At 46.1% G+C, this 26,172-nt stretch overlaps 1 protein-coding gene across 2 annotated transcripts in view; it reads right to left on the bottom strand.

Annotated features, from left to right (window-relative positions):
• The window catches only part of TMCO6 (transmembrane and coiled-coil domains 6), a 26,861-nt gene extending 689 nt beyond the window's left edge, over positions 1-26,172 (bottom strand). The window contains exons 1-13 of one of the 2 annotated variants that reach the window (XM_029583306.1): positions 26,022-26,172; positions 18,247-18,341; positions 14,086-14,198; positions 12,957-13,066; positions 12,669-12,852; positions 10,173-10,277; positions 9,242-9,327; positions 6,660-6,776; positions 5,415-5,526; positions 5,088-5,268; positions 3,730-3,824; positions 459-626; positions 265-368 (exon numbers count right to left, since the gene is read on the bottom strand). In XM_029583306.1, coding sequence (XP_029439166.1) covers positions 265-368; positions 459-626; positions 3,730-3,824; positions 5,088-5,268; positions 5,415-5,526; positions 6,660-6,776; positions 9,242-9,327; positions 10,173-10,277; positions 12,669-12,852; positions 12,957-13,066; positions 14,086-14,198; positions 18,247-18,340 — 1,469 coding nt within the window. In that variant the 5' untranslated portion in view covers position 18,341; positions 26,022-26,172. The remainder of the gene's footprint in view (positions 1-264; positions 369-458; positions 627-3,729; positions 3,825-5,087; positions 5,269-5,414; positions 5,527-6,659; positions 6,777-9,241; positions 9,328-10,172; positions 10,278-12,668; positions 12,853-12,956; positions 13,067-14,085; positions 14,199-18,246; positions 18,342-26,021) is intronic. The other variant, XM_029583307.1, reaches the window with a different exon arrangement.

Below are 26,172 nucleotides of genomic sequence, written 5' to 3'. Positions count from 1 at the left end.
GCTTTTAAAGAGAAGCAAAAGTGAGTCGTATATCTTTGTATTGCAGCATGTGTTCTGTTTAAACACACAGACATGGCAGTGCCCCCAAGCCTCTCGCCATCAAACACCATCTTTCTGTACTCTTTTGTGGTACAGATGGAAGCTCTTCAAAAGAAGAACATGACAACATGTCACCCTGTGCCTGTATCAGGCCCCACGCCAGAGCTGGAGAGCTTGGGGTGCACGATCTTAGTTTCCATTCCCCCGATGCTTTTCTCCTCTCACCTGCATGTTTGTAGCAAGGCTTGAACCTGCGGCTGCAGCTCCGGAGTGTCTTTATACCGTTCTAGGGCGAGCAGGCCTTCCTGGTTCAGAAAATCTCCAACAATCTGTACAGGATAAACAAACAGCGCTGCTGTGACCAGCGTGACCCGTGTGCCAGCAGGTTATCACGGGCAGATCCAAAAGGCAAAACCTACGTGCGAGCAGTTCCTGAAGAGAAGACAGAGTAGTTCCAGGGTCTGCTGCACCACTTCCAGGTCAGGGCTGTGGAGCAGAGGGATCAGCACCGGAAGCACCAGCTGCTCTCTTAACTGCAGGCAATAGGCAGGGCCCTTTTCAGCCAGATTACCCAGCACCATTAGAGCCTGAGACAAACGGAGAAATGTGACAGCAGAAAACCAAGTCTCTCTCGCTCTAAAACAACATTTATCTGTCAAATTAACAGGAACAGGCTTCTCAGCGGATTCCAAAACTGGGTTAAATTAAAAAAAAATAATCAGATGACCCTAACTCTGAGATTAACCCTCACCCTGCTTAAAATGGGCAGATAAATTCCTGGCCAGCTAACACTTCACGTGCATATCTGGGAAAACAATTCTAACGTGGGCCTAAGTGTGGTCAGCTCCACCCAGAAAAGCAGCAGCAGCTTCTTTTCTTCAGACGGTTACCCAGATTGGGGCGCTGTGGAATTTCTTGCAAATGTTATTGTATAGAACAGACAGATACGTTATCGTTAATTTTGAGTAACAGGCTGCATGAAGTCAGATACTGTCCTCATCCCCACCCCTGGGAGGCTCTTCCTGCACCACCGTCCCTCCTGCACAGAAACACTCCCTTCGATTTTGCCCAAGGCCTTTTAACCTTCATCCCCCCCTTATTCCAGAACCTTCTTTCCATGCAGGGGCAGCAGAATCCACTTCTGTTTGTGGGGGGCCACCAAGCTCTGCCCCCATTTAAATTACCAGGGGTTTTTTTTACATTATATTTATAGTTTTACATTCTACTCCTTCCCAGACAAACTAAACGCTTGATGCTAAAACGCCAGTCCCAGTGCTAAAGGAGAAACTGACAAGCAGCGTTACTAATACTATTGGCTTAGTGCTAGGCGTGGAGAAGATAACGTCCTTCTTTCACATAATATTCTGCAGCTGCCGCTGTAGTGGCTCTTCTGTTAACGCCCCCATGAGAAAACCAAAGGCTGGGCAGTGCCCACCTCTCTCGAGGGCTGGGGGAGCAGCTGAGACTTTTTTTGGTAGAAGTTGGGTCAGGAGGAGTGAAGAGGGAGGACAGAAGGTGAAGGGATACAATGCTGTGAGGGGAGGAAGAGGGATGGGGGAGAGAGTAAGGACTGGGGATAGAGAGAGAGGGGAGATACAGGTGGGGTGCTAGAAAGGAAGGAGCTGAAAGTGAGTCAGGAGAGGAGAGGGTTGGGGGCCAGGAAGAGAGGCAATTCCAGGCCCTGCAGCCCTAACATCGTATTATGGTCTTGCCATGTCTTTCCTGTTTTTTTTCTTGTGTGGAGGAGGAGGAGTAATAAGGGAGGCCAAAAGGAGCAAAGGTGGAGAGAGGTGGGATGCTGGTTGAGGGAGGGGAGAGGCCTGGCCCTGGCCCCCTGCTATTTTCCCTCCCCCCACAAACCTTGGTGCCTTCCTACACATTCACCCCAGTTTATAACCTCCCTTGCCCCTCTGCAGCCCCTCACTCCCCAGGTCATACAATTTTAAAACAAAAGAGCCTCTCTCTCCCCTCCTCCCTTGCTGGGAGCAGGGTAGACTGTTGTGCACCATTCAGACTCCTGCAGGGGAGAAGCTCACCTGTTTCCAAACCCTAGGAGCAGATGCGCCATTCCTGCCCGCGATGTCTTTTTCCTGGGCAGGCGGCCACTGAGATGGGGGGGAGGGGCAGCCATGCCCCCCAAACCTCTGTTTCCATTGAAAGAGCCCTGCCTCTTGTCCATTGCTACTTTAGAGGTATTTAAAGGTCTTGCCTCTATCCCACTTTTCCTCTAGGGCAGCGCTTCCCCACCCTAGTGTGGAGGACCCCCCAGCCAGGCGGGGTTTCAGGATATCTCATGAACATACATGAGAAAATCTGCATGCTATGAAGGCAGTGCAGGCAGCTCTATTTCCTGCATATTCATTGTAGATATCCTGATAATGTGGCCTGGATGTGGCCCTTGGGCTGGAGTTCACCATCACTGCTCTAGACCATTCTGCAAGTTTCACTAGAGCTTGACTCATGTCTTCCACTTTCCTGGCTGTCTACCCTGTTGACAGATTTGTTTCAGCAGCAGAGAGTCAGAACCTTTCCTGAGAGTCCTTCCGCAACTGCTTAAGAAAATACTGAACAGGGGCAAGGCCTGGTCCCTGCTCCATAGCACCAGTAACGCCCCTCTCGCACATCCCACTCACCCAATTTCTAAACCAGTCAGTTTAGGGTGTGTGTGAGTGTGAGTGTGTGTTATATCTGTGCTCGACCTGCAGGACAGAACATAGCACAATATTTAACATTTACAGTCACAGCTGTGAACCCCCATTTCAGACATGGATTAGCCCACCTACTAATAACATTTAGGAAAAGACTAAAAACTTGGCTTTTCAAAAAAGCATTTCCAAGCCTTGAATAAAACCTCCTCTCACTAGCACTAACTCGTATGCAATAATGGAATGTAAACACGAATCAACCAACCTCAAACCCTCTCTCACTAATTCCTGCTGAATATTTATCATACTATTACCATTCACAACTGTGTCATATTTATTCGTTTGATTACCTATGTACCGTTTCATAGTCTTATTTTTTCACTTGCTATTCTAATGTATCAATAGGCTGAAATGTAAATATTGTGCTGTTCAATTTCTCCCCTTCCATCCCAAGTTTATTTTCCTTGTTTTTTGTAACTTTCCCTCTCCCTTTTTCTGATTCACTGTATTTAAAGTTCAAGGTTCTTATTCAAAATATTGTTTTTTTACGTTACATTATGCTTTACACTCCTTGTTATTTGTAAACCGGGTTGATGTGATGCCTATCATGAAACTCGGTATAACAATCAATCAATAAATAAATAAATAACTAACTAACTAACTAACTGACTGATGGTTAGCTTATGTGGGGATTTATATTAGCAGGTGTGTAGGCAGATATTAAGTTACTTTCTAACCAAGTACTGCTGAGGGCACATTCTCAGTTAGTGAAATTAAAAAAATAAAATAAAATAAAATCGCTGAAACAAATCAATCTTTAATTGCTTACTTTTTGAAAAACATATGAACGTTTTAAAGCCACCCTCACTTTGTTTATAACTCTGCTATAACGGAAAGAACCAAAGACACGGCGAGGGGGGGCTTCAGCAGCACCATTTACGGTTGCATCTGTACTAGTGTGTAGTGGTGGTTTTAAAAAGGTCCCATCCTCCCACCTCCACTCGTCTGCTTTTACACCCAAAGGAAGCTGGGCTCTGTGACCTACCATCAGGTGCACTGCCTTGGAACAGGGCAGGAGCTGCAAGCATGCAGGCAGTAACTTCAAATACAGCACAGCCGAGCAGAGCGCAGGGTCATCCGCTGTAAAACAGGAAAGGCGTCAGGCCACAGCAGCTACGCGTATGCCTCCGGAGGAGAGACGGGAGCCCATGCTACCATTATGCAAGACTTAAAAAGAGAAGCCATTTCCCCTTCTGAAAGCAGATTATAAAACATGCACTATCCTTCCCAAAATTCAGCACCGAGCCCTCTGGGCAGGTGCTGTTGCCAAAAAGTCCAAATGCTTAACTGGCGACCACTGCAGCTTGAGGAGCCTGTGCTGGAGCTACCACGGTGGTAAGAGACAGAAGAGGGGATGATGAGTGCTATGGGCAGGTCGCGGGGCAGAGAGACGGTGCGTGAGGGAGAGGTATTAGAGAGCAAGCACACGACTGCTAAGGAGAGGGGGGTGAAAGACTGCTAGGAACTGGAGGGCATTTAGGATTTTTTTCAGATTTCATTGCTTACCTTTCCAAATACATACAAGTGGGGGTCCTTGGCCCAGAGGGCTTATGTCTAAGGTGTAAGGGAGGCAATGAAGGATGAAGTGAATTGCTCAAGGTCATAAAGAGACAATGGGGGGGGGGGGGGAAGCAAAATTTGAACCCTGGCTTCCTTGGTTCTCAGCCCAGCAGGAAGGCATCAGTGGGTGTGAGGTGGAGAGAAACAGGAGTAGGAAACAGAAAAAAAGGGTGTGGGGAAGAGCCCCCTCCAACCAGATTGGGCAGGAGCACAGGATGACCCTGGATCTGTGTACTGGCACCTTTCCTTCTTAAAAAAATAAATAAATACAAACAAAAAGCACGAGCTCTTCCTCTTTTCCCAGGATTATTATGTAAAATGGTAACAATGGCGTCCCCGTTTTTAGACCCATACTAGAAAACGCAATCTAAAGCTTAGACTGTTCTCAGAGACTAAGACGGCTGTGGGTTATAACATCTCGATTCCAGGACAAGATGAGACTGCTTCAGCCTTGCAACAAACAATGGTAGTCTTGTAAATTCCTGCTCTGCTTTTTCAGTTTAATTCTCTCACTCCTGCACATATTATTTTGACCAAGTCTATTTTTCCTAACGTTTTTCACATCAATCTTATTTAAGCATTATGGAAACACAAAGCAAATAAGTTCTCTTTATGGTTGTAGCCGAAGATGAATGAGGTGATTTCCACCCAAAGCTCTGTGCGTTGAGTGTTACTGGATGGTAGAGACTTTAGTATTTGTATGAATAATACAACATGAACAAGGATCCTCTAGTTTGTGTCTCCTGTTTTCCCAGTGATGGGATTTTTGAGTCTTTACAGTACCTGTGAGGTTATTCAGGACCCAGAGACACTCCTGCACCACAAAGGGCTGCTGCTGGCTGAACTGCTGCACAAAGACAATCAGAGCCACTAACAGGCGGCCATCTTGGATTCGGATTCTGCTTCCTACCTCCTCGTCCTCCGCGAGCAGATTACCCAGGCAACGCAGCGCTGGGGAGATTAGCTGGAACAAGAAGATGATCAGCAGCAGCCGCCAACTTACGACTCTCTCACCCCCCTCCCCCAATAATGCTGAATTCATTTCACACTGACAAATATTAAATGTGTTCTTGCCGCAGCACTTCATTGCTGAAAGCAATGTTACCTTACCAGCTCGAGCCCTTCAGCAGCACTTTGTGAGAGCAGTGAAGCCAGGTCTATGAGCAGCAGCACCAGCGTGGACACGATGCCAAGGGAGACTAAGAGCGCATTGTTGACTTGGCTGTGAGAGGAAAGGAAAGGCAGTAGGGTTTCTAGCTGCCAGAAGAACATGCAAGTTTTGGTCTCACTGTTAAATTATTATTTATTTATTTATTTTAAGTTTTTCTATACCGGCATTCACAATAGATATCGCATCATGTCGGTTTACAATTAACAAGTGGATAGGTAACAAAAAAGGTAAAAACTAATATTTATCTTATTAATAATAATAATAATAATAATAATAAAACATTAAACAAGAGAAGGCTAAGGTATGCAGTTACAATAAAACAAGGGAGTAATACAACTTGGAGCATAGAAAAGAAGCAGGGGATTAAATCAAAAGAACGTAAATGCCAGTCAATGTGCTTAAGGCATTAGTGAATTGTGTTTATGATGTAGGAATATTAATTATAAGGTAGGGAAATTAGTTGCCGTGAATAAGGCAAAGTCTGAGTGCTTAGTTAATGATGGAGTAGGTTCAGTTTAGTTCAGGAAAGGCTTTCATGAATAGCCACGTTTTGAGTCTTTTCCTGAATGTGGGCAGGCAGGGTTCCTGTCTCAAATCTGGTGGGATGGAGTTCCACAGTGTTGGTCCTGCAGTGGAGAACGCCCTGTCTCTGGTGGTTATGTGCCGCATGGATTTGGAGTGTGGTACTTGTAAGGTTTCTCTATAGGACTCTCTGATTGGTCTGTTGGATGTAAATTAATTATGGATTCACAGATTGTTTGGACTTCCTAAAATTTAAAATGATACCCAACTACTGTACTTGTACTTCATCATCCTATACCAACAGTGCCATGCAGAAGGAGCCCTATCTTTATGAAGATTTCAGCTAGATTTACACGTGTGCCAATGTTTTATGCATCCTTATGTGCATAAAAATGGTTATCCCAAACTGTTCGTTTGCTGCTTTTGGACACTTATGAAAGCTGGTAAATACAAAGTGATGAGAGAAAGCCCTATGGTTATTTCTTTATTCAGAAGACTGAACGCAACTGGCATCGAGATACCCTCAGGAAGCTGAACCAGCCTTGTTCCCTGAGCAATCACCCATCAAACCCAGGAGAAAGCATGCAACCAGACATGTTTACCCCCATATACTTCAACATTTTCATGCAAAGGTGAACAGATCCACAATCAATCTAATTTACCTGCAAACAAGGTAGTGAAGAGACCATGCGAACTCAACAGCCGTCCCAAGTCCCTGTTGCAGGTCACCCCGCACCAGTCGAAGCATGTGCTGTGCGAGACCAGACTCAAAAACCAGCCTAGATCCAGAAAGAGCCAAGATTTCATTCCACCTTTAACCCCGCTCAGGACTACTAGATAAAAAAAATAATGCTCTAACCAGATGACGCACTAGACCTGAACCTGACAAATGTGCCTGCCAGGAAGAGGGTCAGAATCTTTAGTTATCAATGAAGTTGAAAAAAGAAAAATGAACAGGAGCAAACTATGAGATAGCGCATTTCATCATAAATGACTTATTTTATGGGTGAGGGACATCCAGTATAAATCACATCTCAAGCAAAACATCCCTAAATAGTTCATTGTCTTTATTTCATTATATTTTTAATTGCCAACCTGCCGTGCAAAAAAAAAAAAAAAAAACCCTGCGGCACAATTAATAGGAAACTTTTTTTTTTTTTTTTAAATTCTTATCTGGATGTAGCAAACAGCATTTGCTATTACATCCGAAGTTCAGAAAGACGTTTCACTTGGGCTTTCAGACCACTTGTCCGAGATCATTCGTTGGATTCTGGTTTGCAGTGTCCATGCGGACAAGCAAAGATTGATTCCCAGACTTAGTGGGCGCTGCGGCCACAAGAAACAAGTTGAAGCAGCGCTAGCTCATGGATTGAACTGAATACAATTATTCACCGGAGGATTTCTGGAGCAGTTAATGACAACAACCAAAGTTGCGGCAGGGAGATGACAGAGAACATCGATTACTGGGTAACCAAGTGGCAATTTTTCTGTGAGATGCTGGTCAGCCACGTGGCCTCAATGAAGGGTAGGGATTTTTTTTTTTTTTTTTTTTTTTTTAAACATCAATCATTCAGTTTTGAACTTTTTTTTTTTGAGTTTCATTCAGGTTTTGTTAAGAGAAATCTTTAAGAGATTGTTTTGAACGGTTGATTTTTCTAGGTCATTTGGGTCACAGTGATGATACAACAGGGATTCATTTCAATGGATTTCCATTGGTGACTGGAGGTCCTGTTCTTTTCTTTGGGGTTGACGGATTTGCTTGGGCGTTCAGTGTAAATGCAGAATGGGGTAATGGCAGAGGATCCCCTGATGCAAACAGTTATTTGACCAAGATGGCAGTTGTGAAATAAGCTGCAGTTTTCTCTCAAGGAAGTTTTATTACAAGTCTGCTATATTTTTAAAAGACTTTCCTATTGAGTGTATTGTGCACAGAGGTTTTTTGCACTAATTGGATTTTGCACAGCAGATCAGCAATTAAAGACAAAAAAAAAAAAAAGATATGAAATTAGACAATGAATACTTTGGGGATATTTCTGGCTAAGCTGTGATTATACTGCTTGACGCACAAAAAAACAAACCAAAACAAAGAGTCATTGGTGGTGTGCGCTAGCCATGTATTTGCTCCCAATCATCTTTTTCTTTTTGCAATTTAATTAATAACTAAAGGCTGTGCCTTTTCCTGGGAGGCCTGCTTGTGGGTAATGTGCCTGAAAAATATTTCCTTCCACTAAACAGCTGTGATTGAATCTTTTACTTCTCCAATGCTCAGAATCTACAATAATAAGAGGTAAACTCTTAGCACTGCCATCATTTGCATGTATACAGATAGCTTAGCAGGGGACAGGCTAAACTAGTCTTAGGTTAAATCCCCGTCCCACTACAAATCAGAACTAAAAGTCTGACAGGGAGATCTCAAGCGCCTGCTGCCAGAGGGATGTGCGAGATCAGCTTGGAGGAACGAGCAAGACCGCTGCCTCTGCCAAATACGTATCAGGGGTAAAATCTGGCAACAAGTGGTGTTCATAGCATTGGATGGCGTCAAGAGGGTCAAGCAGGAAGCCCCCTCACCACAGAGAATGGCTGCGGGCAAGGTAACTGAAAGGGACGTCTTCCTTCTGGGGAGGTTCAGCCACTACATTTTCATTTTGGTTTGTTTTTTCGTGTCAGGGGTGTTTGTTTTTCAGTTCATTTAATTTTTTTTCTCTTTTTCAGTTCAGTTCCTCCCGGCTGAGTCTCCACTGGGCCCCTCTGACCCCCCCACTCCTGGCTGCAGAAATCTCTGCCCGAGGCCTGCGCCCACCCAGGCCCTTCACACCCCAACGCCCATCCTTTTAAAACTTCCTGGAGGCCCTGGACTTCCCTAGCCCTGTTACCCCATCCATAGCCTTGGCCAGTCGGAGGAGCAAAAGCAAAGTCCACACACTCCTGCCCTCTCTCCTGGTGCTTCAGAGTGGAGCTGGAGGTGTCATCCTAACTGGATCCTACTCTACTTTGTAACCACAGCCACTCGGGAGCACTAGAGGGTGAATCCGTGTTTGACAGCTTCCATTGGGCAGGAAGTCCAGTTTTACTGTCCATACCAATTGCATGCAATTAAACTAAGGCAATGCTAGATGTATCTCAGGCCTCGTGCCCCATCACTGCTCCAGGCCTTTTCCAGAGAATATCCAACTGGACCCTCTCTACAGCTCAGCTAGAGAAAGGTGCGTCCAACGTCCTATGTTGACATCGTAAATCTACTTACGGTACGATCTTTTCAGGAGCTTCCTTAGCCTGCAGCAGCTGAGACAGGACATACCCCACAGCCTCCACCACTAGGACATGAGGGGACTACAAAAATCACAGAGTTCAAATTAAACAAAGGCATCCTTCAGGGACGTAGGATAGCGCGCAATGACTGTATAGTGCTGGCTAAGTCCAATTACTAATCTAGTAAAATAAATTATGGAGCAGATTAGGGCAGGGTAGGAGGACTGGAAGGAAGGGGAAATTGCAGGAAAACCAGAGGTGTTTATCGTACTTATATTCTGCAAATCAACTACTTGTATTAAGAGGATTACAGACATTTTAAATTAAGCTCAGCTTTCGAAGCTGCTTGATCAAATCTGCACAATAAGGTTTTGATCTCTGTGAACGAGAGCTGCCGTACCGTGAAAGCCTGCTCCTTTCTGCGCTAACAGCATCCTTTCTGCATCCACAGTAGAGCAAATCCATGATCTCAGTGTGTTTTGCACCCTCTACAATGCAGTTCACGACTGCTTGATTGAAGCGGTGGAAAACAGCTGCTTCTAGCAGCAGCCGGGCACCCTCTTAGGGAAATGAAAGCACAGCCTGCCTAGCTGTGAAATTTGCGGTCCAGTTAGGTGGGCACTGACAGCTGGATGATAGGTGGTCATGAACCGCAAGCCATTCACATTGGCAAAATCTACAAATGATCTACAGCAAAAGTAATTCTTCCAGAACTTTGCCAGAAGCAGGAGAAATGGGAGGTTTTTTCTAATCCAGAATTTAGTCTGAAATTTCAGACAGGCGGTCGGCGTCCGCCTCAAACCTTCAGGTCTAAAATCTCCTGGACTTTTACAAAAGTTATTTATTTATTTATGATTGCAGAACTGGACGCCACTTAGGCCATGCACTGCCTAGAGACGGCATCTGAAGCCCGGCTAGGCGCTCACCTGGATGCAGGATGCCAGTGCGGGCACAATGCCCTGCAAGAGAAGCTGCCTCCGGAGCCCCTCGCTCTCCACTGCCAGGTTACCCAGGGTGTACAAGCACAGCTCCTACAAAGGAAAGCAACTCGGGAAATTCTTGGGCACGCAATGCGGGATTTCTTTCCTTTCCATAGCACTGGGGGGAGGGAAGGATGCTGGGTGTTTAGTAAGTGGGGGGATTATATACACTCCTCTGCCCCACAAGGTAGCGTGCAAACAAAGACAAGAAAAGAACCACCGTCTTGGCTAGAGGAGCGGCATTTTGTAATTAGTCTATCTGTGGCAGAGTTGGCAGCAGTGCAGGCAGGAATAACTGGATGGAGTAGAGAGGTCGATGGGGTTTTTTTTCTGTCATCTGCTACACTCGCGGGGCCTGACGCAATACAATGCACTCGGCAGAGTGCACACCTTTACCCCCAGCTGTACGCAAAATGTTACTGCCGGTGCAGCCAGGAGTTTTACAAACATATCTGCCTTCTGCTTAGCGCCCACGCATGGAAATCCCATGCGACCGAAGGCGTGAAACATTACGACCCAGTGCGGAGAGGGACACTGGAAATTCTGCTCCTGGTCAGAGGGGGAGTGAAGTTTCCAGGGTCTAAGGACAGAAGCAAGAGCAGGAGCTCCGGTGCCAGGACTCGTAATCAGGATTTAGGTACAGAACGCTGGCTTTGCGCACACAGAGCAGGATTTCTGCGCAGAAACTGGATGTGTGTGCCTAAAAAGTGTTTTAAGCACACACATCATGTTTTGTATGAATTTTGTGCATCTCAATCCCGTCAGACGCTCCCCTGCTCCCTGCATCAGCCTGGGCCGAGCGCGCATTTTGTAGTCTGCGCACTTACGCCCGATGCAGTTAACGATCTGCTAATGCAGCAGGAGTTAAGGGTCCTAATGAACAGGTTAAAAAAACGTTGACTATCTGGATTTCATGGGAGCAGGCCTTTAGCCGGACTGGGGTTTTGCGGCTCTTTTCAGATCCCCCAACATGAAGAATTAAGAACCCCAAGTCTTCAGTTAGGGGCTGTGATGATGGCTACGCTGCTGTTTGACTACTTGGTTTCATTTCAGCTGCATGTCTGAAAAATAAAAAGTCATCTGTGGCAAAATAAATGAGCTCACTGTGCACCGGGTCTCAGCTCTCGGTTTTACCCCGCAGCTCCTTACACCGGGCCCTTGAGTGCGGCACGGGTCACGTTATTCCGGCAGTGCCCACCAGGGGGCGCTGTGCCTGGGCTCTGCAGCCAGGAGGCCGCGGCAGGGCTGGTTCAGAGCCACAGAGCTAGGAGTGGGGAAAGGGAGGGAGAACGCTCAGGTCAGCCTGGCCAGGGGCGAAGGTAGGGGGGAGACAGAGTGGGTAAAAATTCCTCAGCAAGCCTCGGCTTACTGTACTTGCATTTCTTCTTAAAATTCCATTTAATTACTACTACAGGCTTATACTCAAAAACTCTTAGCAAGGTACAAAGAGAATATCAAAAATACATTTAAAAACAAACAGCAGAAACCCAACAACGCTACGTTCTAACCCACCATCCCAAATCCCTACAATAAAACCCAGAGATACTTTAACTCAAGCCAATATCTCACAGCCCAAAACACAGATGGTAAGAGCATCAAAGCCTCTCAAGACAACGGCACAGGAACATAGCCCCAGTGTCCACAGGCACCCAACTCCCAGCCCCCGCATTACATTCATGTGAGGTCAACACTGAGAGACTGAGTGGCACTGCTCCATTGCTGAATGAAGCCAGCAATCAGGAAGTTAGCCGGATAAGTGCTACCGCCCCCTGACCACCTCCAGGTTTTCTAGCTGGCAGGTACCTCGGAGGCATTCGGTTTGAAACCCCCGACATTCGTCCTGCTCCGTGCCAAACTCAGCTGGAGAAAGCGCACTGAATATCAACCTCCACATTACAGCTCCAGCCCAGCAGCCAACACCCACGCTGTGCAAACAATAGGACCTACTGCCTCTTGAAACCCAGGCTATCCCAGTGATCCAGCGGAAATTAACTAACGGCCATCAGCTGAAAATAAAAATATAAATATGCACACAGTTTCATAAGAAATAAGAACAAAACCGCCAACAATGCCAGGCAACATTTAGCTGCCCATACCATTCTGCAATGAACTGCAACAGCTTAAGACATACAAAGAAAGTATATTACGCAAATAAAGAGGTCCAATGCAGACCCTTAAACACTAAGCAGCTTATGTTAAGGCAGCAAAAAAGAAAGTTAGCTAAAGGAAAAACCCAACATGGCCTTATTGAGTGCACGTCCCCAGCAATAAACTTAAGTTCCTCCCAGAGGGTACTCTGTGCATCCTGAAACGTTCATTAGCCTTTAGCTGCCTGGTTTGTTGGTTTTAGCTAACGTTATTCTTTTATTTAAGAATCTCAGCACCCCGACTTTGTTGGGGCTGTGAGGATTCCCAGAAGAGTTCAGGAGGGAGAAGCCTTACGGTCAGCTCGGCACTGTGTCCAGAGAGGTACGTGAGGAGGTAGGGAGTGGCGGGCGAGCAGGCCTTGCAGACCGCAGGACTGTCGGAGTGGGAGAGCTCGTGCAGACAGCGGGCCGCTTCCATCTGCATCTCCGCCAGGCTGCTCGTAAGGAGTCCGACCAGCACCCGCATGCTGCCCTCCACCCTGCAGAAAGGAAAGCGAGAACCCTGTCAGTGGCTTCGAAGCAGGATCAGAACCGAGTCATCATTAACCGTATTCTCCAGGATCCCCACAAGTGGCCGATTTACCTGACGAATGTTTGCTGCACCTCTCTGTGCTGTAATCCTCGGCGGAGGCGACTCAGTGATTTCAGTCTGTCCGCTGTCCCACGCTGGGCACCTGTAAGCAGCAGCACCACCTGCAAAGGAAAGGGTCCAGGAGTCAGACCTGGTGCAGAAGCAGCCCAGGCACCCAAACTGTGCGGCCACAGTCCTGGCCAGCAGGACTGGCTTTTTCATGAGACCTAGTCTGGTCTGATTTTTATGTAAGCTACCAGCGTATGCAGAAAGAAATGTATCATTCCTCTATACCTGCTTACTACGAGCCATAAAAGGGAAGGGAATCTTCTGCCTCCAAAAACCAGTACGCCAGACATCAGTAAAACATTCAAAACACTCTTTGCTTGTGCCCGCAGAAGCAGTAGCTTTCATTTTTAATTTTAGGGACTGTTCCTCCTCTTGGTTCTGGGGCTCTCCTGGACTTTTCTTTTTTTAACCCTTTAGTTATAATTTTTACATATAGTGCAGAGTAACGGTCACCCTAATCTGCAGAAATCCTTCCCATAAGACATCTAAGGGCGCCATCCCATGCACATTCCTTGCGGATATCCTGAAAACCTGACTGGCTGGGGGGTCCCCCCAGGATGGATTTGGGAACCACCAGCTTAAATAATCCGAGCTCACGTGCCACAGTAGCAAAGGCTAGGGAAGTCTTAACTGGAAGCGTCCTCAAAGTGCGCTGGTACACGTGTTTAAAAAAAAAAGAAGACACAAAGTATTTTGCCGCTAATTCTGGGAAGTGTGAGAGTTATAGCAGTGCATTAGCCAGAGGTAAATCACGGCCCATCCTTTCAGTCTAGGACAGCACTGAGGAAGGATGCGGCAGGGTTGCAGGAAAACCGCATTGGCCAGCTTTATAAAGGCAAAAGAACTGAAACATGGAGTTTGGTTTCACGGGTTTGGAACAGACCTGGTGCTGAGGAATTTGATTACCTTGGACCCAAGCAGCAGTTTCTTTGGATGAGAGCCACAATAAACTACAATTTTTCATCTCTGTGAAAAACTAACCCCCCCCCGGGCCAGAATGCCTGCACAGCCCTGGAATATCCTAAATTAGCCCTTAATAAACAGCAGGAGACAGGTGCGGCTTCCGGGGTACCTGTTCCTGAGTAAGACAACCCGCTGCCAGCTCTTCGGGATCCGGCTCCTCCAGGGAGTGGCGCACAAGCCTTTTACTGCTCAGCTGTTGCTCTCGCCGGGCCTTCCTCAGAGCTGCAGAGAAAAGGGGCAGCGGGTCAAGCCCTGGCTTCAGATGTTGCCTTTTAAGAGACCCAGATACCAACACAAGCACAGAACAGACACGAGGAATCATACTTTACAGATAACGAGCAAAATTGTCCATCTAGACCAAGTCTTTGAGGCTTCTCCACTTTGGGCAGGTGGACAATACAAATAGGAGAGAACCCTCTCCCATGAAGCTAGCTTTACGGAGAGGTTGATGCATAGGAGCTGCTGGTTTGCATTGATCAGGGGGTTACCTGTTTCTTCCAGTTTCTGAATTACTTAAGATTTTTTTTCTTTTAGGATTATCTTGGACTTTTGTTCCCATGCCTATTGACTGTATTATATTCTCTTTTAACTCCTGTACACCACTTTAGGTGGTCCCTGTTGCTAGGGCCAGGAATGCAATCTATACATATTCCAAGTAAATAAATACATTTCATTCAATAGACCTTTGATACCTAAATAAATACATTTCATTTGAGACCTAAATAAATACATTTCATTCAATAGACCTTGATAGACCTTTGGTGTGACCCATACTGGGTCACACCAAAGGTCTATCAAGACCAGTATCCTGTTTCCAACAGTGGCCAATCCAGGCCATAAGAACCTGGCAGGATCCCAAGGGCTAGACAGATTCCAAGCCGCTTATCCCAGGGATAAGAAATGGATTTCTTCAATTCCATTTTAATAGTGGTTTATAGTGTTTTCCTCTAGGAACTTGTAAAAACACTTTTTTTTTTTAAACACAGCTACACTAATAGCTTTTACCACATCCTCTGGCAACAGATTCCAGAACTTAATTATGTGTTGAGTAAAAAAATATTTTCTCTTATTAGTTTTAAATCACCTAGTCTTTGTACTCTTTGAACGAGTAAGCAGATTAATGTTTACTCGTTCCACAGTCCTCTATCATATCTCCCCTCAGTCTCTATTCCAAGCTGAAGAGTCCTAACCCCCTTAAGCTTTCCTCATAGGGGAATCATTCCATCCCCTTTATCATTTTGGTTGCCCTTCTCTGTACCTTTTCTAATTTTGCTATATCTTTTCTGAGACCAGAACTGCACACAATACTCAAGATGAAGTCACAGCAAGGAGTGATGCAGAGGCATTAGGATAGTCTCCATTCCTTTCCTAATAATCCCTTGCATTCTATTTATGAATCTCTTTCCAGATAAAAATCACCTAAAATGATATACAAACAGAACACACACACACATATATTTATTTTATATATATATATATATATATGAAACAAAACATACACAACACATATATTTATTTTATATATATATATATATATATATATATATATATATATATATATATATATATATATATATGAAACAAAACATACACAACACATATACAATAAAAAGAATAGTAAAATCAAAACAAACAAAAAAACAAGTAAAATTGCAACCTGCCCTACCAAGGACTAAATATTTTATACTCTGTCCCACCTCCATCACTCTCACTCACTCAGAGGACATTAATAATGTTTTAAGCCCGTTTCTAATCCCCAAGAGTTTGTCTTCTTCTCTCAGTGAAGATGGAAGAGAATTCCATAACCAAGGCCATTTCTGATTAAACCTCATGACCTGCCTACTCTCTTACCAGCCTATCCTACCTCTCAAATGGAGGGAGCAATTACCTCTCTGAATTCTGAACACCAAAACCAAACACTTAAACTGGCAGCGTAAAGAAATTGGAAGCCAGTGTGACTGTAACAGCAAAGACGCTGCAGGAGTTCGTTGCGGGCTGCCCGTTAACAGCTGTGCCGCTACGTTCCTTATAATCTGCAATCCAACATTGACATATGCAAGCCAACACACCTTTTCCCCTCCCACATCTTATCTGTCCTCTCAACACCTGTCACATCTGACCCCAATCATGTCCACACTCTGCCTCGGTGATGGACTCCAACCACTTTGCCGGTCAGCCATTTCAGGCCTTAACATCTTCAACTTTGCTTCTTACAAAACCAATACTTAGCCTACAGTGCAGCAGAATTGTGTCCATTGTAGCTCGCAGTTCTTTTAATGTATTCATTGTAGATTGTTTGTACTGAATTTTATTTTGAGAACTGGCACAAAAAAAAACAAAACCATTAGTCCTGTCCCTGTGTGGCCAAGTAATGGTTTGCTCCAGGAACGCCCCCCCCCCCCCTGAAGTAAGCCCCTGGTTGGTTGGAGCCAGGGTATCACTGGGATTTCTAGGAGAAAGATCTGGATCTCAGTGAGAGAAGAAATGGGCAGGATCCTACAGAACACAGGGAGGAGAAGGAGGCACGGAGGGAGCCAGCGCTTACCCACTCTCTGGCAGGACCATCCATGCCCAAGGAGGACAAACATGACTTTCAGATGAGGAAGATCAGGATCCCCTAAGGAGTGTCACACCTAAAGAAAAATTGGGAATCCTGGAAATTCCCAGGAACTGGATACCCGGGAAAGGTCAGGATCACGGAGAAGAAAACCCGAGATTTGAGCCAAGCATTCAGTAATCATCGGACATTCTTCCTAGTTGCCGGTGGTGTGGGGTGGCAGTGGGCACAGCACCCCTGAAGTGGTTTGGCCATTGGGAAAAAGCATCCCTTCTGTAAGTCTTGCTGGTGAACCCTTTTGGCAATAAAGTAAACGAGTTCCCAGGACCGCCATCTGCTACTTTATAGATGAATCCTGCTAGGAACGTTTTGTAAATAAATGCAGCCACGTTGGGATCAGCACCACTGCGGCGTTTGCCTTCTTAAAAAATGACAACAGGATTTGGAGACCATTCTGCCTGAAGGTGCACGTTCTTTTCTGCCACCTGAGGTTCACTCTATCATCCCAAAGCCACATCACAGAACTTACACCCGGACACAGAACCATGCGATGCCTGGCACAGTATAATTAGGAGTGAGTGAGGAATGGGAATAGTCCACCAATTCTCATGTATTATTTCAAAATATCACTGATGGGGAAAGGATGATTACTGCAGCAGGAGGAGTTTTCAGTGCACTCTGAGGGCTCTGCCCATTGTCTCCAGAACCTGCTCCTGGATATGTGATTATTAAAGTCCTAAGTTCTGTAACCCGTCCACATTCAGGGAAGGATGAAGAAGTGTACAACAGTTATTCAGAGTGAAGGAAAAAGTACACAATTTGAAAAGTGCCTGAATGCAATTCTTTGCATTTTGAATGTTCTCCTTCTGCAATACTCAAATGAAAGTGTTATACAAAAAAAACAAGTATAAGGGCAGATATAAAAGACAAGGCCCATCCAATCTTCCTATTTTCCCTGCCTATTACAATACCACAGACCTTACCCTCACACCTCAAGGTTTTCTTTGAATTCTATTCCTATGTTGGTCTTCCATCGCCTCCCCTGGGAGGCTGTTCCATGCATTTACCGTAGTTCATGGAAGAAATGCTTCCTTCCAGCCTCCTATCTCGGAGCATATGCTGCTCCCACCCTCACAGCAGGAAATGAGAGAGATTCTAGGGCCAAATTTCACACCCGGCCGCTTTGCTGCAAAGTCGGTGAGTACCTTTTACCTGCATGGACTTTGCCATGAATTTCAAAAAGGTAACGCATGCGTATTCTCTCTCTTTGACCACTGCTGCATTTTGAGCCTGCGGGATGAACCATAACACTGTGCTTGCCCATTTACACGTTTATTATTCACAATAAAGTTCAGCATTTTTTTTTTTAATAATGGCACATTTTAATTTGCATAATTATTATGTAATTAAACACCGCATTATCACAAAGTCCAATCCTATTTTTCTTTTCCCAAATGCAAATTAATGTTTGGTATTTTATTTTCTCTTAACATGTTTCTATTCTCTGAAAGCAATCCCACGAAGCAGATTACATGATTTCAACCCTTTTGGCCATACAACCCAATCTCTGCCTTAATGCTGACTGTAGTGTGTCCAATCTCTCTATAAAAAGGGTCCTCGTCTGGTATCTTTTTGGCGAAAGGAATAGTCTCTCCCTCCCTCAGTTAGAAGATCCATTAACGATAACCATCAAGTCCAAATCCCTGAACCCACCTCTCTCTCGCTCCCTCCGTATAGCTCTCAGCTCCTCCAATCTTGAAGGAGGATCAGCAGCCTTCTGCCAACGTGCTGCAGCCCGGCTCCACATCCTGCAGACAAAGAGAATATAACAGGACCCGTCAGTGCATGCACAAGAGCAGATCTGAAGCCGACTGCGGTGCTGGTTCTGGAGCTCGGCAGACTGATTTCAGGGTGTGAGGAGTACCCACAGACACTGGTACACATGAGCACCTGAAATCACCCAAGTCCCTCCTTCAGATCCTTAGCTTCGTCCAATGGAAGAGTTCACAATTTACAAAGAATGTAAGTAGAACAAAACAAATTCTTTTAGGATAAAAGTGGTGCGCAAAAAGATTAAAGCAGGCCAGAAGGCTTACCACATTTATTTTGGTATAGAATACATGCATTCAGGCACGTCAAACAGTAATTTATAGCAAAACTAGTTACTAATGAAAGATTACTACTTACCTGATAATTTCCTTTTCTTTAGAACAGTCAGATGAATCCAGAACAAGTGGGTTATGCACCTCTACCAGCAGATAGAGACAGAGCAAACTGATGTCACAGTATACATACTCCTACAGTGACTTCAGCCTGCCCATATTTTCTTCAAAAGCAAACTATGGACAGACTAGACAAAACTTGATTAAAAACAGATAATTATGTCAATAGTCAGCCAACAGGAAGCACTGAGCTCAGACTACCCTTTCCATAGTCAAAACACCTTCCCCAGGGGAGTTTCCTCTATGGAGGTACTTAGGAACAAGACCCAGGGCCGCTGTGAGATTTCTCTGATCGCCTATACCAACCGCGGCAACGCTCCACCCCCTCCTCAACATCACTGCTGACGTCATCTGCAACTCCGGCTCAATAAAAAGTCGAGGCCTGTGGTGCGAGCCGTTGGCGTGCGGCTTATTCTGATGGGAAAAAAAGGAAATTGAAGATATTAACATCTGCTCCAGCAGTTTTTTGATGCCCAATGGACAACCGTCTTTGGATTGGTGAGTTGTCCACCAGTGTCTGCGCTGGAAGCTCCTCCACGGGAGTTTCCTTGAGTCCTGTTGATAACAGACTTCCTCCCCATCCATCAGCTCCTCCATTGCAGACTGAGAGGCTGGAACTGCCCCGAATTGTGAGATCTATTGAAGGGATTGTTCCAAGCACTGATCAACAAGCATTTGATTTTGTTATGCCTGTATAAATTGTGGGCTGCGATAAATCTGATTCCGAGGATCCTAAGGGTCAAACTTAAGGTAACATCTCCAGATATAGGTAAAGATCCATCTAGTGTTACACTTGCTGATTTATGGAAACTGATTACGAAATTGGATAATGATGTGACTCAATCTATTACTCAGTTTCTTTATGCCTTAGACTAAATCTTCTATTCTTGCACAAGAAAAGAAATGGAGAAAACAACATTTACAAATATTAAGGACAGTTTGTTACTACATAATAAGATTGAGGCTCCAGAAAATCTGCATTTAATTAATTTTCCATATACTAGATTATCACCAATTGAATTGTTCAAAAATATTTGCAAGAGGTTCTGCCCTTTTCAGAGGTTGATGTACCTTATATTTCTAAAATATTTATTTCGTCAGAGGAAAGGACCAGATCAATTAAATCAAACTCTCACTTTAGAAAGTCCTGGCCTCTCAACATTTCTTGAGGAATCAGTAGACCTAATGAATAATAGAGCTACGTTGTCTCTTTTTGTGCAGAGCGGGATAAAGATCTGGAGTTTTATATATACTTTAAGAATAAGGATATCTCCTTCTGTGGGCAAGATATTATTTCCTGATGTCTCTCGTCCTACACAAGTACATAGGAGACACTTTCTTTAAAAGATAAGGTTCTTGCCCTGGGAGCATCCTTTTTCCTCAAGTTTCCTTGTAGATGTTTTATAACTCTACACTCCAATATGTTTATGTTTACTGACCCTTTACACTTAGAAACTTTTATTTTAAATAAGAATGCTGAGAAAGATCCAGAAGATTAGGGTTTGTTATTTTGGTAAGGAGGTAACTGAAGGGAAGGTCAAAATGTTTTTTTTTATAGTGCCTAGGTACATCTCCTTTTCGCATTGATAACTTTTGTTATTGTAGTGTAATTTTCTTATAATCCCTCAAGATTACAATTGCTGTAATTTATTTTGTTAGTAAGACTATTACTCCTAATTGTGTATGTTTACAACTATTGTATTTTCTTTATTTTATTGTAATTAAACAAGAAATTCAATAAAGATATAATTATAAAAAAAAGAACCACCTTCCCCAAACGGGTATCGAAGCACGCCTCCAGATATTCCAATGACTGGGCTGGCTTCAAATGACTCTTTGCCAGATTTGTCACCCAGCCCAACGAATCCAGGAGTTGCAGGACTTGCTGAACTAAGCACCAACACTCCACTTCCAATTTTGCCCAAACAAGCCAATCGTCCAGGTATGGAGTGCACCAGGATACCTTCCTTCCTGAGTGCCACCGCCATTACCACCATCACCTTCATAAATGTGCACGGCGCTATTGCTAGACCAAAGGGCAGGGCACGAAACTGGAAATGCTCCCCCAGGACCATGAACCTCGGGAACCTCCTGTGTTCAGCCCGAATGGGGATATGGAGATAGGCTTCCATCAACGATGCCAGAAACTCCCCTTTGCGCACTGCCGCTATCACCGTGCGAGGTGTCTCCATCCGAAACTATGACACCCAGAGGGCAGCATTGACCCTCTGCAGATCAAGAATGGGCCAAATGGTCCTCTCCTCCTTTGGCACCACGAAGTACATGGAGTACCGATTTTGCCCCCCTCTCCAGAGGGGGCACTGGAACAATGGCGCACAGGAGCTGCAGCCTTTGCAATGTCTCCCACACCGACTCTCACTTTCCCCGGGATTTCGCAGCAGGAGATTACAAAGGCGTCCCTGAGCGGACCAGAAAATTCTAAGGCATAACCATCTCTCGGACCCACTGGTCCGACGTGATCTTGGTTCACTCCTCGTAAAAGAGGGATAGCCTCCTTCCAATAGCCTATGAAGAGGAATGGACCAGCCCGCCTTCATTGACCAATCTTACTTCCACCTCCCCCCCTTGGGAGCCATCATCCCTCAGAGGTCTCCATTGGACTCGAAAGGACAGCTGCCTGCCCAAACTTTGCTTTTGTGCCGCCACCAGCATGGGGCTCCTGCCAGCATGAAACCTCCTCGCTTCTTGGAATCGAGCTTGGAGGAAAAAACTATTTGGGGTTTTCTTGTCCTCAGGCAATTTATTACCCTTTGACTCCCCCAATTGCTTCATGAGCTGCTCCAAATCCTTTCCAAAACAACAACTTTCCCTGGAAGGGGAGGTTAGACAGCTGGGCTTTGGACCACACATCCGCTGACCAATTTTGTAGCCATAGAGGTTGCCTCGCCGCTACCACCGAGACCATACTTCTGGCAGAAGTCTGGATCATTTCATACAGGGCATCCGCCACACAGACCACTCCCGCTTCCAAGCAGGCAGCCTGAGCTGCCTCAACGGCTGTTCCCTACCACTTATTGTGCGGCTTCTGCACCCAGCACAAGCAGACTCTCTGCATCAGACTTCCGTAGACCACCACATGAAGGCTCAAACAACCTCTTAAGGAGGATTTCCAGTTTCCTGCAGAGCAGCAGTACCTGCCACTGGGTCTTCTTGGTAACCATGGAAACTGCAGCATCCACCTTGGGAATCTTCCATGACTGCAATGTCTGTTCCAGCAAGAGATACAATTTAGCCACAACCATGGCTACCCTCCTGATCCACCAACTTCTTCACCTTAGGGGGCCCCCCGTAATCCCTCCAGGACTGGGTTTACCCCCTCATTATCCAACATTTGAGTGACCTTAATCCCCAGTTCCTCCATAACCTGGGGAATTAGCAGGCCCAACCCATCCCTGTAGAACAGGCGGATCGCCTGAGGATTGTCACCGTCCACGACTGGGACCTCATCCAGATCCTGCATTGAATCTCTGAATGCAGTAACAGAATCTTGGTGTGGATCCTGCATCAGATCCACCAACGTGCTAACAGGGTCCCTGCCCAGATCCACCGGCCCTCCCTGCATCTGATCCAGATCATCCGTCTCATCTGATGTGTCTTCTTCCACTGTGGACCTCTTGAGAACCAAACCCCGCAGGATCACTCCGGACTCTTGGTCCCTGCTCCCTTCCTGGCCAAGTAGGCCTTATGGAGCAGAAGGATAAAATCTGCTGAAAAAGCTTCCGGATCTGAAGAAGGGTGCACGCCCCCTTGCGCCTGTTCCCTTCCCCTGCCACCAGCAGGGTCTTGTTCCACAGGGAACAGCATGGTAGTGGACTCCTGTGGCTCTGATACAGCAGCCTGGCTTCCAGCATGTGTAGACAAAATGAACGCCGGCTCCTCTGACCACCTCCCACCTCCAGAGTTGGCTCAGCCGACCTCATGCTCCTACCACCCCACCCCACCCCCCCGCCCCCTCTGGAGGTCCCAGCCTCTCTGGAGACATTTGCAGCAAAACACGGCCGATTTGAGGACCCAGCCGCGACAAAAACATTGCCACTGCGTGGGAGGTAACATGCTGGGGCAATCGGGCTTAAAAACAACCCCTGCTGATGCAAGGAGAAGAACGGCGCTGTCCGGTGCTGAAAGCAGCCCTGGGCCCAACCTATGAACAAGATCACCCCCCTCCCCCCTTACCTGCCTCCCGGCAGAGAACAAGTCCAGCCGCTCACACTGCCTCAGCCCTGCTCCTCTGCTTCCTGAGAACCTTTTTTTTTTTTTTTCAATAAAATTTGAAACAAAGATACCCAGGGCCAGGGAAGGGAAGAAAACAAATAGTTCCCTGCTTCTAAAGGAGACTGAGCGCCGAGGGTGTCAGGGACCCAGAGGCGGGTGAGGGAAACCTCTGGCTTTCACACACCCCCCCCCCCCTCCTTGATGAGGGCTGATCCAGACCAGGGATCTCCAACCCCCTGCTCTACCCGAGGGATGGCCCACAAAGGATCCTAACACTTCAGAGAGCTGAGATCTCCTACTAAATTTTTGGAAAACTCCAGCTGCAGGTTTGCACCTCTACCATCTGCTGGAGACAGAGAAATCCTGAGGGCCTGCAGGTGGCACACTCGGTTATGTAGCAGTGCCTCAAAGTTTTGTTCTCTGCCTCCATCTGCTGGTAGGGACGCATAAACCCCACTTGTCTGGACTGATCTGGGGTACAAATAGGAAAGGGCAATTTGATGTGTAGCCATGGCGGTCACATCGGCCAACCTATTTCTCAGCCATAATGGACGCCTGACCGCTACTAGAAAACAATGGAAAATGATCCAATTTTGCAATGTAGCAACAAGGAGAAGATGGTTCAGTGAAAGAGATTCTTTATTTATCACAGTACACAGGCCCGACTCTGGCCGAGTTTCGCTCTGTACATAGACCTGCCTCAGGAGCTACTGTGGTGCTTAATCAGTAACACAAGTCTTGTTCTTTGATACTATTTTCCGCCCAAAACAGTTACACTGTGGAAATGTGTTAGCCGGTATGTCTCGGTATATGCAAATTTATCTCATGCATATTCATGGTAGATATCCTGAAAATGGCTGTGGGGTCCCCGGGGCAGGTTTGGGAAGCCCTGCGCTAGGCAGAGTTTTGGGAGACTCAGCTTCTGCAGCCAATGAGCCCCCCTCAGAAACATCAATTATGAGGGCTGAGTGTTAAAACCAGGTTTAATTAATTCATTCATTCATTAATGTATTTAAAATCTTTTCTATACCATTATTCAGTAAACTAAGCATCACAGCGGTTTACAAAAAGGCACATAAAGTAAAAGAATGTATATAAAATAGTTAAAACTTTATAGACGTGCCAACAATGCGCGGTAACACAGTTCTTTCAATATAAAACTATTTGTTGAGTAGTGATTCTGTTAGGTTGAGGAGTTTCTATTGCAGTCTTTATATAGAGATAAGAATCTTAGGTGTGATTTAAAGGTGTGAAACAACAAGGAAACTGAAAAATTTGTGGGGGAAAAGGCTTGCAAGGCAGTTCCAGCTTCTTTTCAGAGCAGCAGGGGTGTTCTGCTCAGCCTCTCCCCTTCAGACAGCCTGCAGGGAAGAGGACAGGAGGGCGTGATCCCGGGGCATACAAAGCAGAGAACGGTCACTCTCCTCCTAGCCCAGTGATGGCAACTCCAGTTCTCAGCCGTGCCACCAACAAGCCAGGTTTTCAGGCCATGCATCTTCACTGGAGATATCCTGAAAACCCGGCCTGTTTGGGGCACTCGAGGGCTGGAGTTCACCATCACTGTACCTCGTCTCTGCCCTCCCTCCCCTCCCCTCTTCTTCTATAGGGAACTGGAGAAGGGGGAGAGTCTGAAGCAGATGTTGCAGACAGACACAAAAAGGAGTTGAACTGGCACAAGCTTGAAACTTATGAGCAAGTGTAGCAGTCATTAAGGCTTCAGTGCTGGCCTGGATAAGCACTGCAGCTCACAAGTTTCACTTGTGTTAATTCAACCCTTTAATTTCTGGTGGAAGAACCCGGAATGGTGTTCTGCCTCCTTTTTTTTTTTTTTTTTTCAAGGAGACAGAGTAGAGCTGGTGGGGTAAATCAGTTTCAGCTCCCTGTAGAAATGGAGCACAGACTTTGATGGCAGGATCATTTCTGCCCCATAGAAAGCAGAGCGTGCTGGAGCTGCTTACCCAGCAATGAGTAGCCTCATAGCCTTGATTCATGTGCAATTTCCTGGCACAATTGAAAAGTCACGGATAAGGATGAAGAGACAAGGTGAATGCCAGTCAGCTCCACTTCATCTTTTCTGCCATCATTTACTAATCCCCAATGGTCCGTGTGCCTGTGACTCCCAATGCACTGGGAGTCAAAAAAAAAAAAGGCACAAACCAGAAAATGTGCACAAAGAAAAAGGCTTAGTACACAGCAAAACATGATTTATGTGCATAAATATTTCCTGAGCATCAAATCTTCATTACTGGTGCCAACATCAGAACACCAACTTCCACCCATAGACTAACATTAACCCTGGAAACTTTAGCTCCTAGACCAAGATAGAGTAAAGTTTCCAACACCCCACTGGACTGGGGGGTAATATCTAACTAATGCCTTCATTCGTATAGGACCTGCATGAGAGGGTGCCAAGGTATACGCATGGTTCTATGTGCACAACTCAGTAAAGTTTGTACACAAAACCTGTGTGCACACTGGGAGGATAAATTGTGGGCTGTGCATCAGCCTGGAAGGAGCACCAAGTCCAAGTCTGCCAATTCCCTTCCTAATGCAGTGGCACATACCATGGGAGCCAACTTTTCAAAACGATTAGGGGTGCTCAAATGGACCCTGGACAGAGAGGAGTTTGCTCAATACTGGGGGTTCCCGACCACCCACCTCTACCGTACACGGTCTCCCTGTTAAGCTTTGGCTTTCCTCTTGCTTTTTGGCAACTAGTGATCCTCAGTGCTTATCCCAGGCTTTCCTGAACTCCGTCACTGGTTGGGTTTCCACCACTAGGCTGCCTTTCCATGCTGCTCCCACCCTTCTTAGGCTCGCCCGATTCATTTTTCAGCCTTGTTAGTACAATTCGTGAATGTTCCTGCAACCCCAGGAGCAGGAATTAAACATGGGGGGGGGGGGGGGCGAGCAGGCTGGGATGCCTCGCGCATGCCATTCAAACAGATGCTGAGCACAGCACAGCAAGGGACTCCTCCAGCGCCTTCCGGTCCCTGCTGCCACGGCAACGGCGCCGCTTCCCGCGCGCATTACCTGCACGTCGGAGCAGCGGCAGAGCCGCGCTCACGCCCCTTCCCGGCAGGACGGCTCGGCGGCCGCCATAGAGCCAAGCTCGGGTCTTACCGCGCCGAGGGGCGGGGTTCAGCCGGGACTTCCTGGCGCAAAGACACGCCCCCCTGACCGA

This window comes from Rhinatrema bivittatum, chromosome 18, assembly GCF_901001135.1.
Source record: "Rhinatrema bivittatum chromosome 18, aRhiBiv1.1, whole genome shotgun sequence".
Classification (NCBI taxonomy): Eukaryota; Metazoa; Chordata; class Amphibia; order Gymnophiona; family Rhinatrematidae; genus Rhinatrema; species Rhinatrema bivittatum.
This window is presented reverse-complemented; position numbering and strand designations above follow the sequence as displayed.